Below are 15,637 nucleotides of genomic sequence, written 5' to 3' on the forward strand. Positions count from 1 at the left end.
AACTGCCCAAAAAAACTGAAACTATCCACATATTCTTACTAAACTAAACAATAGAGTTGATCACCTACATCAACCACAAAGTTGTGGGGGAGATCTCATTGTTGAGCTAATGAGAATATCAATGAAGGCACATTGATACCAAGAGCCATCAACATTTGGACCATCAACAGGGAGCTAATTGTCTTCCAAATTGGAGGTGTGAACATCAGAACTGTGGATATGCTAACTTGTTTCCAAAACTGTATCCCTTCAGTATCTACCCCATAGTCCTAAAAAATATAGTGTAAACACATCCTTAAATGGAATTAGGAAATAGCTTTAACCCGAGGGTATGCGGTCACCCTGACTCAGAGATTAGACGCCTCTGCCCTGCACAGTCTAATAGAAAGCACAAAGCTTTAAAAAATAAGGCTGCCTCATCCAGGCAGTGGGCCAGGAGCCACTTTGAGTGGTAGTTGGGATAAACGCAGTCAGTGGAACAAACGCAGTCCGCACCAATAATATTTACGATTCTGTCCCTATCGGTACATAACTCGGACGGCGCTGAGTCGACTAGCAGCCCAGCGGCTGGTCGACGCGGCCACTCGCGCCTGGAGGCGCGAGGGGGCGTCTCCTCAGCCTTAAGGTCTGCTGAGTCGGCGCGCCTCCGTCATGGCCCATAACTTATAATTATAAATCATAGGGAAAACACATCCTTAAATGGAATTAAGAAATGGTTTTACCTTTAGTCTAGGTAAACTTAATTATTTGCAAAACATGACATCCCTCATTCAAAACAGATGGCGAATGCATTCTTCTCTTTATAGGGCCTACACAGGTAATAAAATTGCCTGTGAGACCTTCATGAATTGAACCTCACAGTCAGCAGTCAGTCAGTATCTAATTCAGTGACAGTTACACGTCTCCTCCACCAGGGGGCCAAACCAACAGTGCCTGCCCCATGGCCTGTCCGAAAACGTTGCCGGCCCCCAGACCACGCCCCACTCGCGACGACGCATCTCAATTATTGCGCATGTGCGAAACACGTTGACCCGGAAGTAACTGCGTGTTGTTTATGTTTTTGTTGAAATCATGTGGTGAGCAGTGTTGCCATGTCTGCTTATTATAAGCGATTTTGGGCTTGTTTTTCGGTAAAGCTTGTAAATATTGGTGGTTGTGGTTTTTTGGGCTTTAATTCTAAAATGCAGTTGCTTATTTTGGGCTTGTTTCCTAATGTCATTTAAACCAGTGGTTCTTAAACATTTTCATGGCAAGGACCCCCAAATGAATATGTATGTGTCTGCGGAACCCCATCTGAAAATGTTTTATGCCCCCATACAAGATTTGTGTCATTAAAATGTTTCAAAAATATGTTCACATTTTCTTTTGAAAATAGCAGATCTACAAGCTCGATGCAACGCGTTGTGAGCTCGTGGATCGGCTATCTTTGGTTTAAAGTGCTCATGTGGCCGCTTCTTCTGGGCTTGTTTTCACAGACCGGGTTGCTTGTTTCTCTCCTTAAACCTGGCAACGCTAACGGTGAGCCTGAGCAAAGATGCTGGCAAAGGCTTTTGTTAAACTTCATAGTTCCGAACTTGAACTTCCGAAACTATTGCAGAGGAAGGGAAAAGAGGAACTACGTGAGCAGAGGATGAAGACCGACTACAGTTGAGAAAGAAAGTGATTTAAGTGAAAGGGAAAGACAGTAACAGACATGAGGCGCTCTCTAAGGAAAACGAAGATGACAGCACCAGGTAAGGATCAGATCTGCTATCAAAATCAGGGGTCTTCAACGTTTTCAGGCCAAGGACCCCCTAGCTGAGAGAGAGATGAAGCAGGGACCCCCTCAATATCGTATAAAATTGTGTTTCAGATAAACTTTTGCTGCTCTTTTTTCCCTCTACACCTGACCTAGGCCTATAACTCTTTGCCAAAAATAGCCGATCTACAAGCTCACAACGCCTCGCGCTGCAAGGCGTTGTGAACTTGTAGATCTGCTATTTTTGGCTAAAGTTCTCCTCAGAAAAGGGATGTTAGGGTTCAAGTGGTTAATGTTAGGTAAAAAAAATAAAGAAAAAAATAAAATTAAAATTTGAAAAAAATTGAAAACATTTTGAAAAAAAAATGGAAAAAGATTTGAATTTTATTAAAAAAAAAAAAAATCTTATCACACAAAGATTCGTCGGACCCCCTGTAGTAACTCTGAGGACCCCCTAGGGGTCCCGGACCCCCTGTTGAAGACCCCTGATAAAATGATTAATCATCTTTGTGAATCACCAATTAAATTGTATTATTAATTGTATAATATAGTTTGGAGGGGAGGGACAAATGTTGCCAGAAAGTTGGAAGGAGGCTATTCCAATATGTAAACCAGGGAAAGCTAGGCTTAGCCGCAAGCAACTCTTAGATCCTATTTTTAATATCTGGAATCTAAGCTGTAGAATACAACTCTCGTAGACGTATTTATGATTGTGACGTTTTCAATCTACGAGAGTTGTAGGGTTCACCCCCCATGGACACAGGGACTTTCAGCACTATACCCCGTAGACACTCCAAACATGTACAAATTGAAAAAAAGGTGCTTACCCCCACGCCCCAATTGTTAACTCTCGCTACGGGGTAGTAGTTTAGTGTAATAATCCTTATCTTTCAATAAAGAAGTGTTTTAATGCCGTCTGTGGCCGAACGCCATTATTTCACCCTTGTTTACTTCCTGTTTACATTGAGTGTAATTCCGAGTTTCACCGGATGCGCCCCGTCACTACCGCCCATTAGGAAGTTCCGACAGAATTGGCCACAGACGGCATTAAAACACTTCTTTATTGAAAGATATGGATTATTACATTAAACTACTACCCCGTAGCAAGAGGTAACATTGGGGGCGTGGGGGTAAGCACCTTTATTTTCAATTTGTACATGTTTGGAGTGTCTACGGGGTATATAGCCCCTACGGAACCTCTCCCTCCGCTGTACGCTGTATAGCTCCGAGATGAGGTCCCTCGTTAGTTACTGCCGTCTGTTTTCGAAATGGTCGCACGTCGTCCACTTTACATGTTTCTTACCCCTTTCTGCACATCGTATCCAAAAAGTAAAGCATTTCCGCCACTCTCTCAGATGTTTGAAGTTTTAACGCGCCATAAAAGCTATCCAACGGGTTGAAGAAAGTATTTAATTTGCCTCGGTTTTCATCCGGTTCCATAATATTTTGCATTAGAAGATGCAATTCAACATTTGACCAGTAGGGTAAACAGTAATGTTATCTCTACGGGCGCAACCCTTGCGCAATGTCTTAAAAACCATGTAACCGGATGAAAACCGAGGCAAATTAAATACTTTCTTCAACCCGTTGGATAGCTTTTATGGCGCGTTAAAACTTCAAACATCTGAGAGAGTAGCGGAAATGCTTTACTTTTTGGATACGATGTGCAGAAAGGGGTAAGAAACATGTAAAGTGGACGACGTGCGACCATTTCGAAAACAGACGGCAGTAACTAACGAGGAACCTCATCTCGGAGCTATACAGCGGAGGGAGAGGTTCCGTCGGAGCTACGGGGTATAGTGCTGAAAGACTCTGTGTCCATGGGGGGTGAACCCTACAACTCTCGTAGATTGAAAACGTCAGAATCATAAATACGTCTACGAGAGTTGTATACTACAGCTATCTGGAATGTAGAGTTGCAAGTAACACCAACCCTTGAAAGCAGATTCATCCAAACAGAAAGTCCCATCCGATTGTATTCAACAACGTTAAACTCACCAACATTGCAGCTGTACTGGTTGGTTGGTTGGTTCACATGACGCTCGTCTGGTTGGTATGACATGTCATGTTTCAGGACTACAGCTGTACGGAAAGCTTGGATTATCATCTTTCTATATGCAAAGTTTTTGTTTCATTAAAATCCACCGGACATGTTATGAGCTACTACTTACTTTCCAACACAAAAGTTGAGAAAATAAAAATAAAGAACTAAAACATTACCAGCACTCTTTCTGTGATGTAGCTTGCTAGTATGCTTGTTTATCATAGACAGTCTTTAAAATGGCTATTTTCCATTCAGTATAGCCTACTGGCCTAGTAACAGCTGGGTATGGGAGAAGAATCACCTTTTTTCCAATTACCGCATATTTCGCAACTTCCCGCAATTTCACCGCATAAAATAACATAAAACCCTGCATATTTAATCGTGAAATCAAGGATTTTAGCCTGCATAATCAAGGATTTTAGCCTGCATAATCAAGGATTTTTGCCCAGGTTTTTCTGGAGGGTATTATCTGCTGATAACTACTGGTAAAGAGGGACATGGTAAAATAAATGTATTGTTTTGTTATGTAAACACAGGGCAAAGTTACATATTATGCCTTTAAGCAAATCTACAAGCTCACAACATTTTTGTCACTCTGCTTTCGTGTATCCCATGCGTTGTCAGATGCTTCATTACATTTGATGTTTTTTTTTTTTTTAATTAAGCTTTTGCAGATACAGGCTTTATGAAAAAAACATTCAAAGAACCTATCACTGATCTGCAGCTACTCAGTCAGGGGTATGTATAAACTGAATGTTTGATGATTTAATGTCCTTGAGCTTCATGGGATTACAGTCACATACCGAGGAGGTGTTTGTTCAGCCTCTTCTTAAAGGCATGAATACTACTTGATGTAATGTCTCCAACAACCTTAGGGGGAAGGCTGTTCCATGTTGTTATAGCAGAGTGGAGAAAGCTCATATCAAGGCATTTGGTGTTTGACTTGAGGATGGTCAGGGCGTGGCTTGGTAGTACCCTCCGGGTGATACGACCTGGGATGTGAGCTTGGGGTAGCAGTGCTTTGAGATCCACTGGACAACTGGGAGTGTGCATCTTATAAAGAACAGTTGTTGCTGTGTCAAATGCCATTTAGCTTTAGGCATTGTGTTTTAAGTGAACAAGCTGATGGTAGCCTCTGTTTTGTATTCAACCTTCATCCACAACCCATGTCAAATTAAAGTCCTTTTGCTCTTCCTTAATTCCAGACCAGTCTGTGGAGTCCAGCCTGCATGTGAAGATTAGTTCTCCAGCACCAGCCAGCACTGTTACTGTTAAACAGAAACCTGAAGACCACCTGGACAGTACGTTTAATACTCTCTCTTGCTTTCTTTTTATTCTTTTTCTGTTCTTCTGTTCTGTTGTAGGGTTATCACCTTATCAATGTTTCAGTATATTATTATCATGGCAAGAACATCACCATAAGGATAATTATCTATAGTCGTTAGGGCTGGGCAATATATATATTTGTATACGTTTATAACTCGGCCCTCATAATTCTCAAGATCTGTATGGTAAATATTACGGGCTCACTATTTTTGTATGTCACCGTTGTACAACAAAATGTAATACAGGGCTTAACTGGTTAATCAATACAGTTAATTGATTATTAAAAAAAAACTATTTAAAAATGTTGTTGATTCATTGACAGAAATACATTTATATAATTTGAAAAAAACATGAGCAAGATGAAGTCACTCTCTTAGTCAAACTTCTTTTCGATTTTTTTGGGGGCTTTTTTAATTCCTTTATTTAGAGAGGGATAGGGAAAGTAAATTAGTCACTCTCTAGTCTAAAGTGCGTCTTTATGTACTCTCTGACCCCTAACATGGCTGCAGCTATACTACGCTACGGGCCACACCCCCGTTGCTGATGACAAGTTGCCACGCACTATTAACACACCCTGCATCTCAACAGGATTTGGGGTTCCAATGCTGTTTTGCATTTTCTTTTTGCATGTCCCTCTAAAGTCCTATAGATAAACTGGCAGGACAAACATGCACCTAAAAGGTATAAATCTTTCATGTAACAGCTACAAAGTGAATGTTTAGGCTATTCCTTCCGTTTTCAAGACTTTTGTTTCTGTTCTGTTATTGACATGAATGACTAATCCCTTTGAAAAGAAATCCAAATTATTAATAGCAATAATTATTAATAGCAATAATTCACACAAAGGCTCTGGCTACGGGCCCCCTAGAGCTCTTGGGCCCCTGGGTCTTGGCTCGGTAGGCCCTTGAGGTAATCCACCCCATATCTTATGGAGGGAATGGAATGCTTTTCATTTCAACCTTGGACCATTAGGCCTACACGTTACAATATGACAGGAAGCCTACAACAACGGTTGGAAAGTTACATAATCATTTCCACAAGTGGAAATTGTGAAAGTTGTGCATAACGGTCACAACGACTTGTGTAAGGCTCCAGTTATGACTGAATGTGTAAAACTAGGCGAACATGCAGATTTTAGCTGGCGAAAATAATGTGCCTGCTTATTTCTGTCCATGTGTGGTTCTTGCAAGCATTTCTGGGCATTTCAAGCGAGCATTTATATTTTCACGCCTCATTCGCAAAGTTGGTTGCATGGTTAAATACTTCTCTCTTTCGCATGCAGCCTAAAGAAAATTAATCATCATATTCATGTGTAGCAGGATGGCCGTTGTCTCTCCCACTCAGCCCATGGCCCATCCTCCTCCCACTCGTCAGTGGGCTGATTACCTGCAGTATTTAAGCAGTACACTCTGCTCTCGTTAGGAGTCTCCTCTCATTTATGTGTGTGTCCTCAGACCGTTTCTTCAAACAAAGCTGGCCTTTTGGGCTTCCGTTGTTCTTTTTCACTATGCATCAGCGCAGTCCCTGTCCATCTCTCCACGGAGAGCACTTCCCCTTAGGTTTGTGTGTGTGTGTGTGTGTGTGTGTGTGTGTGTGTGTGTGTGTGTGTGTGTGTGTGTGTGTGTGTGTGTGTGTGTGTGTGTGTGTGTGTGTGTGTGTGTGTGTGTGTGTGTGTGTGTGTGTGTGCGTGCGTGCGTGCGTGCGTGCGCGTGTGCGTGTGTGTGTGACAACGGGCATTGCGAAACGTGTGTTTTGCCCTTGAATGCGTGGGCTTGGTGAAGAGGGAACACAACGCTGCTGCTTTTTCCTGGGTATAGTTTCAGACTGACCGACAGCCCTCGTTTTGAGCTTATTTTAATGATTCTATTATGTGCCATTAAACCCCCGATCAGACACTGTCTAAATGTGAACTGTGTTTTAATCTAAATGTGTTGTATGAGTCCTCATTAATTTTACTGTTCTCATCTTAGGACTGGTGTGGGCTTGTTAACTCCTAGACCTAGAGTCTCCCTTCTCTAATTCCACTTTCTCTGCATACTCCATTTTGGCTTTCCTCACTGCTTTTTGCAAATCATAATTTGCTGCTTTATATCCCATGTTGCCTGTCCTCAGTCAGCACTGTCTTTAAAGTCTCACAGATATTTTTTATTTATCAAGAGTTTCTGATTTGGGAATATCCTATAATGGTGTTTTTAGGAATTATAGTCTGTGTTTGAAGTCTGTGGCGACTTGAGTAGTGGTCAGGGGCTGCTGTGAAGACTTGAGTAAGTGGTCAGCTGTCTTCTCTTTGGTGCAGGTCAAGGCGCTGGGCAATGAATCCAGTCTGCTGAGAAGTACAGAACATTTCTCAGTACTTTATCTACTGTGAGCAAATGCAGTCAAGAGGTAGAGAAAAGTAAAGAAAAGTTAGTCTTTAGCAATCTAGCTTAAGCTGTTCAATTTAAACATTAAGGTTAGTAAAACTATGACTGAAAAATAAGTTTGTGAAAGGAGGTCAGCTACAGTATTTTCACTATTTTAACATAAGCAACACATACTCAAGTACAGCTACTCAAACAAATGTAGGTATTTAGGAGGGTGATTAAAAGACCACACATGCCCTCATGTGGACAAGAGTACATACCACAGCTTTTGCAGGAATGCAGAGATGTGACTAGCAATTTATTTGTAGCTTCAGTATGGTTTCCTACAGGAGATAGGAAAGAAAAGAAAGTCAGTCTTTTGCAAGAGATCTTTACTTTTTCAGTTTAAACATTAAGGCTAGCAAACTATGACCAATCATTTTGAGGAGAGTGCCGGCCTTAATCAGCTTAATCCATTGAATTAATATCATTTTACAATTATATGTTCTTTTCTATTCCTTTCAGTCCTAGTCTAAAGCAAGTTAACATTTACAGTACTACTTGACTAGCCTAAGTAAACACAATAAAGAATGCAGCTACTAACAATTTAGAAATATATGGCATCTTTCATTAACCTTTGTAATTGAATGTTGCGGATTCGTTCTTCACAAGTGAAGACAAGAAAACTGGTGTACTAACTGTACTGGCTGAGTTAACAATTCAAACTAGTTGACACAAGTCTTTGCCTAAAATAGACGATCTGCAAGCTCACAACGCATTGCGACGATCGCAACACATTGTGAGCTTGTAGATTTGCTTCTTACAGCGAGCAACACCGCCGCACAACAAAGAATAAATCACGCTTAAGTTCAAAACACTTAAACAGTGGCAGAACCATTCTTCCCCTGCTGTATCCTCGCCAATGGCTGTCCATATGTCACCCATCACTGTACAATGTATGAAAATCTCAACCTGCCATCTCCCACATCAAGAAGACAGCAGCACTGGCTGCAGTTCATTTTTAAATGTATTTATTTTGATTATCCTCAGTATTTGAAACAGCTTATGGAACCTTTCACTTCTAGACATCAACTAAGACATTGTTCACAAATTTACTTTCAAGTGCCAACTGCATCCACGTCAGTTGCCAAAAAATCATTTATGTTTAAAGCTCCTTCGGACTGGAACAACTTACCTGTTCATATTCGCTCAATAACATCTTTTCAACTGTTCAAAACTGCCCTGTCCTCTCACCTTGAGATTACCTGTTCATGTTTTGACTAATCATCATTATAACCAACCTATGACGCAATGTTTCATTTACGTGCTATGTGTACTGTTGCAATTGTGTTGTGCTATCGTTGTATGTTTTTGTTTGTTTGTTGTGTCTCTTGTTTGGTTTGTTTTGTCTGGTTGTTGCTGTCAGATTTGTTTGTAAAAAATATTTTGTCTTGTATGAAGTGTATTTGTAACTTGAGGACCCCCTCGAAAACGAGATGATTCATCTCAAGGGGTTACTCCTAATAAAGAAATTTCAGACATTTGCAGCCGCCATCTTTCTCAGCTCAGCTCAAAATGCCACCTGGTGGCACATGCTGTGCACTACAATAACAACACATTGTATCTGTTTGATAGGAAAAGGGGTGCCGGTATTGACAGTATTGAAGATCATTCCATCTGGATTCATAAGTACCATGGTTTACCGTACTACCACAGACCAGTCTGTGGAGTCCAGCCTGCAGGGGAAGATGAGTTCTCCAGTGTCAGCCAGCACCGTTTCTATTCAACAGGAACCTGGAGACAACCTGGACACCAGTACGTTTCTTTCTTTGATTCTGTTCTATTGTCGTGTTATCACCTTATCAAGGATTCAATATAGGATTATCACTAGGGCTGTCACGATTATGAATTTCTGGTGATGATTAATTGTCATACACAGGGGTGCACATAACTTGCGATTGACGAATATATTGTCCATTTTTTCCCCTCTTCATTATATGCCGCTATGATAGTATAAACTTTAATAATAAAGACTTACTGTACTGTACACCTTAATGAAGTAGAAGAAAATAGAAAATAGAAAAAAAATAGAAAATTGTCAAGAAATAGACAAAAACATAACTTCTCTGTTCCTTTTAGGCTTTGTAAACAAACTACAACAGGGCAAGCAAACTAGAATGATTTTTGCCGGTTCTCTGGAGTATATCTTGTCTCCAAACACCTGGACTGCAGAGTCCAGTCAGCTGTAAGGTAGTGGACTATTAGGCTCATGTATGGGGTGCTATGAACACCACCATTTTTGGTTGGGTTTAAATACCCCAGTGGTTGGCAGGGGAGGAGTTGTCAGCTTGATTGGAGTTAGGTGAGTGGTTGGCACAGGGTGGCGCGGGGTGGAGTTGCCAGTGGCTGGTTAGAGTTGTGTTTGGTTTTCTTCTCCTTGGTCCAACCTCCCGAACCTCAGTTGTACCAACTCCATAAGCAGTCCTCACCCAGTTGCCAGAACAGACGATGGCTAAATAAACACTCATTTGCGTCCGCTTTATCATCATTTCCCTCTCTTTCATCCCCAACCAAGCATAAGACACAAACGTCATTTGTTCCTGCGAGATTTGATTACATTTCCCAGGTGTCTATTGCGTTGGAGCGGGGTCCATTTGTTTTAATTTTGAGTTGAGTTCGGGAAAGCAGCCTACTACTGTTTGAATTACATTTTCTAGTTAGCTTTGTATCTATTTTATAGATCATTCTGACTTAATTTTGTAATAAAAAAAGAAATTGGTTATTTCAGGTTTATTCTGTCTGCTTTTTCTATGGATTCCAGGGGGGGATTATTATGGTCTAAATACATTTCTAACTATGTATTGTAACAGCTTGTTGAACAAAAGCTTACACAGAACATTGCAGTACAAAACTGAGACCGTTTTCAAGTTCCACCACAGTCAACAATTTTATTGTAAATAAAATGGTTGTGTCTGACAACACATCTCTGATGAACCAGGATAGGCATATGTTATGGCATCTCACACTAGAATCAGAGCATTGACCAAAACAAGGAGAGATGTGGAACCAAGAAAACAATATATATTGCATGGAAAAATGTAAAGTTCACGCATTGAACATGTTATTGTTATTTTGTCTTTTGCCTAGACTCCCTGCACTTCCCTGTTTGTAAAGAGGAGGTTTCCCCTAAACAGCAGGAGATGAGCCCAAGTCTGGTCCTGGAGGAATCTGAGACATTACTAGCAGTGAAAGGTGAGCCTCTAGCCAGCACCTCAGCTAAACATAAGGAAACAAAAACAGAAGCTGATGAAGAGGACTGTGTAGCATCACTACATACTAGTGATGACCGTCTCCTCTCATCACACTGTTCTGAATCAGACATCACTGAAGACAGTGCTGACTGGGCTTCCCACGTTTCTGAATCTGACACTGAAGACAGTGATGAGTGGGCGGAGACCACAGAAGATCAGTTGACTTTAAACACACTTAAATCACACAACACACATGAAAAAGGGCAAAGATTGTCTTTGAGAAACAAGCTGTCCCAGCAACTGAAATTATCAGAACAAACTACATCTGCGAGGAGTCACACAGTGAAGAAAATCTTTAGTTGTACAGTTTGTGGTCAAGGCTTTACTTGTAAGGGAAATCTGAAGAAACATGCAAGGATTCATACAGGGCAAGTAAACTTAAAGCCATTCACTTGTAAGGTTTGTGCCCAAGGATTTGGTCGCATGTGTCATTTGATCCGGCACATGAGGAGCCATACAGGGGAAAAACCCTTTACTTGTACGGTTTGTGGAAATAGCTTCACTCGACGTGGTAATTTTGATGTACATATGAGGAGTCATAGAGGGGAAAAGCCCTTTACTTGTACTGTTTGTAAAAAAAGCTTCAATCAAAATGATAATCTACAGGCACACATGAAGACTCATACAGGGGAAAAACCCTTTTGTTGTACAGTTTGTGGCAAAGCCGTTGCTCAAATGCGTGATCTGAAAGTACACATGAGGATTCATACAGGGGAAAAACCCTTTACTTGTACAGAGTGTGGAACAAGCTTTAATCGACATGTTACTCTGAAGAGGCACATGAGGATTCATACAGGGGAAACCCCTTTTACTTGTACAGTTTGTGAAAAAAGTTTCAGTCGAAGATTTACTCTGACGACACACATGCAGACTCACACACCGGAAAATCACTTCACTTGTACAGTTTGTAAAAGAACATTCAATCAAATCTCTTACTTCAGGAGGCACATGAGTACTCATACAGGTGAAAAACAACTTTAGATGTAAAGTTTTATTATACCAGTAGACCAGTGTTTCCCAAGCCTTTTAGCTCAAGACCCAAAAGAGAAATTAGACTTTTGCCCGGGCCCCAAACTGGGGCTTCGCGCCACATTGTGAGATTGTAGATCTGCTAGTTTCACTACTTCTTAAACTTTTTTAAAAGTGTATTTTTGGAAATAATAATTGTCTCCGCCAGGCCGAAGGCATGGTGGAGAGTATGTTTTCGTTCCCGTCACGCTGTGTGTCCCCCCCCCTAGCCAAGCTAACATTGGTCAAGCTTCACGTGACATGTGACAATATGTTGTCACCAATGCTTTTGATTGGCTAGCGAGACGCATGACGAAATAAAATCCTATAAATAGGTGTGTCACTTCCAAAAAACATTTATGTTTTTGGAAATGAGGTAACATTGGTCAAGCTAACGGGATCAAGCTAACATTGGTCAAGTGACACGTGACAATATGTAATATAAATAGGTAAGACAAAATTAATCAGGAACAGTACTGGCGGAGACCTGTGCTCAGAGGAGCACATTTTCTAGTTTTATTTATGAAATACTTTTGAAAAATGTTGGATTTCTTTTAATAGATGAAAAGTTGTGATTTTTAAAAATCTTTTGAAATAATGGATATATCTTTTTTAAATGTAGGAAATGGAAAAAAGGAGACATTTACTCGCGACCCATAAAAAATGGTCCACAACCCATAAAAATTGGTCCAAGACCCAAAGATGAGTAGTTTCCATCTTCTGTGTGTGTGTGTGTGTGTGTGTGTGTGTGTGTGTGTGTGTGTGTGTGTGTGTGTGTATATATATATATATATATATATATATATATATATATATATATATATATATATATATATAGCAACTGCTTCACTTTGAGACCACAGGGCAAGTCCAATAGAAATGTTCCTTCTACGTCAGTTGGGGGTTGGACGAGCAGCAGTACTAGGAGGTTTACAGCTGAACAGCAGAAACCTCAGGAACACATTGCTTTTTCACCACAGTAATAACAAATCCATACTAGCCCTGTCACACGATCTGATTTTGTTGATTTTATTTGGTCATTGGAATTGTCAATTTCTCTGTTTATTTTGTTTTTTGTATGGATGCAATTTCAATTATTATTATGTCATTTTATACATTCAATGTATTTGTAACCTTGAATGGCAGGCTTGGTTTCTCAGAAAGAAAGCCTGGGGAATGTGGAAGTGAAAAGTGGATTGAAAGGGCCGGAGGATAGTATGGTGGAAAGTATGGGAAGGAGGAGCCGTTCCATAGCAGGGAAGAGGCAGGTGCAAGTAGTGTCATTTTGATCATGCCTTCACATCGTGGTGCAATGTTATCCCTGTGATCCTAAATAAATAATTGCGGAGCTCTCAGAATAACCTAGTTAGGTTGATCCACACTCCTTTTAGTAGCCTTGGTTGGCTTAGAGTGGAGGAGAGAGTGTAGTATATTTCTCAACATAAGATACACATTTAAGTCATATGTTAGAATTATTACAGGTCTACTTTGTCCTGTACAGATAGCAGACAGAGAGGAGCCTGGTGTGGGTGACAATTAACATTGGCTATTGTTCTAGTTGATAGACATAGCGGCTATGCATTTGAGATCAAGGCTGACACCTTCCCTTTCCTGGCTCCATATAGTTGCAAATGTGTGGGGCCAGGGGAAGTGGGGGTTCACCTTTGAGGGCTGTCACACCCAACACGTACCTCCTCTTATTCTTTAGATCTCACTACTATAAGTATTGACCCAAATGTAAGCTAGTGTGGGTGTGCTAGTCAGGGCCGAAGGGCCGCCTGGCTGTGGGGACCACAGGGTCTCCATAGAAAACTGCTTGTACTCTGTTTGTTCCATGAAATAAATCCGAAGCAACGAACCTCACTACGGAGTGATGTCTCATCCATTCTTCAAACATCTATTCACATCTCTGGAACATCAAACTAACTTTACAATATGGCGTTGTTGGCAATTAGTATAGTGCATTGAAACCTGTAAGTCTGTGGCTTTTAAGATACCACAAGAGTTTTGTTTGTGAAAATGTGTATGGTCCACAGAATTGTAAACAATGAGGCACCCAAATATTTATGCAATTACTTTTCTAGGGTTTGGGATTTTCATAGCTTCTCCACTAGAGGTAGCTCCATTAACTTTGTTCCATGCAGAATTAATCGCGGTATTGGAAAGGACTCTTTTTTTTTTGTATTCTGCAGCTATCACATGGAATGAGTTGCCTGCATGCGGTCACTAAGCCAATTGGGACTATTACTACCTTTAAGTCCTCCTTGTCACAACAACAAATAGGACCACAATGTATAAGCCTTCAGGCTTTTCTGTGTTATCCTTTTGACCAAAATATGCAATCAATTGTTTTGTGCATATTGTGCATATTGGTATGACTGCTGGAAGCGACAATGGAGGGCTCGTCTGAGGAGACCTAGAGAGCATATTTGTTGTCAATAAAAAAAAAAATCAATCAATTAAAAACATCTATAGTGAATATAAATATTTGGGGATCTGGCTAGATAACACTGTCCTGTCCTTTTAATTTCATATTGACAAATTACAGTCCAAGGTTAAATCTAAATTTGGTTTCCTTTATAGAATGTGCTCCACTTTCACCTCGTCTAAATGGACACTTGTACAAATTACCATCCTTCCCATGTTTAATTATGGTGGTGTAATGTTTGTTTTTATTGTGTGCATTTTAACCTTTTGTAAACGATTACATTGTGTTGTTTTTATTGTTTTAATCCGATAGTTGATTTATTTTAGCCCCCTTTTTTCCTCTCCCTCAAGAGGCTGCCCTTTTCTCAGGCTGCAGTTGTAAATAAGAGCTTGTTCTTAACTTGTTTTGTTTGGGTGAACAAAGGTAAAAGAAAAAATCATTTGTGACCGCATTTAAGACCATATTTGTGATATCAAAATCAGGGATCATCACCAAGATTGGTTATGTCTGTACACGGACAAATGTATCCGTGACTAAACATTATAATGTCTGTGGCAAATCTTTGAATACAAATATAAATATATGGACAGAACAGAACTGCTGTAGGGATGTGGCTAATATTAAAGTTTTAAAATAGCTGTTGTAGATAAGCGTTGCCTCATTTGAGAGGATGCTAATTATTTTGTAGAATCGTCATAATTGTTTCCATGTTGAAAAACGTTCATACATTTTCAAGTAGCAGATCAACAAGCTCACAACACATTGCATTAAAATTGCCTTTTGAAAGTATAACGTTATCAAATGTCAGTCAAGTTTTTGTATATTTAAGTTATTTATCATATTTGTACAGTAGGAGAATGTAGAGCCCAATAAATGTTAACACAGTCTATATGGGACTGGATTATTATTATTTGTTTCAGTTCACCCTAGACTCTATAGGGTGTTTCTCAAACATTTGCATGTCAAGGACCCACAAATTAATCAGGCCGCCAACCGCCGTTTGAAAAGATTTTGTGCTAAGGACCTACATGTTTTTTATTTAAAACCAAATTCCACAACTGTTTATGTTGTAGGTGGAGAGAAACTTATGATCTGAATCGTCATTCCTATGCATTCTCTCATTGGGCTCAACTTCTAGCTGTTGAAATAATCATAAAATGAATCTCTTATATTGATAATATATATTGATCTAAAATGTAATCCTAAAAATGCATATTTATATAGAAATACATTGAGATTAAAGCTGAACTATGTAACTTTCCTCTTCTACCCTAGAATTGAACCCAGTTTCCTGTGTAAGTGCTGAAATTGCATTATTGCACATTATTTCTTTTTTTCCCTTCTTCTTGCCATTGAGCCAATAGAGCCTGCCTTCTTGCTCAGGGGATCCATTGAATCTTGACCATCAGGTCAAAATTCATGTCAGATACTGTGTCTAGG

General features: G+C 40.1%; 1 protein-coding gene across 1 annotated transcript; it reads left to right on the forward strand.

The window, feature by feature from the left end:
* Positions 1-1,520: 1,520 nt before the first annotated feature.
* Positions 1,521-12,694, forward strand: LOC311051647 (uncharacterized protein; the record flags this gene model as incomplete). The annotated part of the gene is made up of 5 exons (XM_084066231.1): positions 1,521-1,733; positions 4,988-5,083; positions 9,086-9,265; positions 10,598-10,895; positions 12,667-12,694. Exons 1-5 carry the CDS (start codon positions 1,694-1,696, stop codon positions 12,692-12,694), a joined length of 642 nt encoding a protein of 213 aa, XP_083922357.1. The 5' UTR covers positions 1,521-1,693.
* Positions 12,695-15,637: the final 2,943 nt, after the last annotated feature.

This window comes from Gymnoscopelus microlampas (genome assembly GCF_963454915.1).
Source record: "Gymnoscopelus microlampas genome assembly, chromosome: 9".
Classification (NCBI taxonomy): domain Eukaryota; kingdom Metazoa; phylum Chordata; class Actinopteri; order Myctophiformes; family Myctophidae; genus Gymnoscopelus; species Gymnoscopelus microlampas.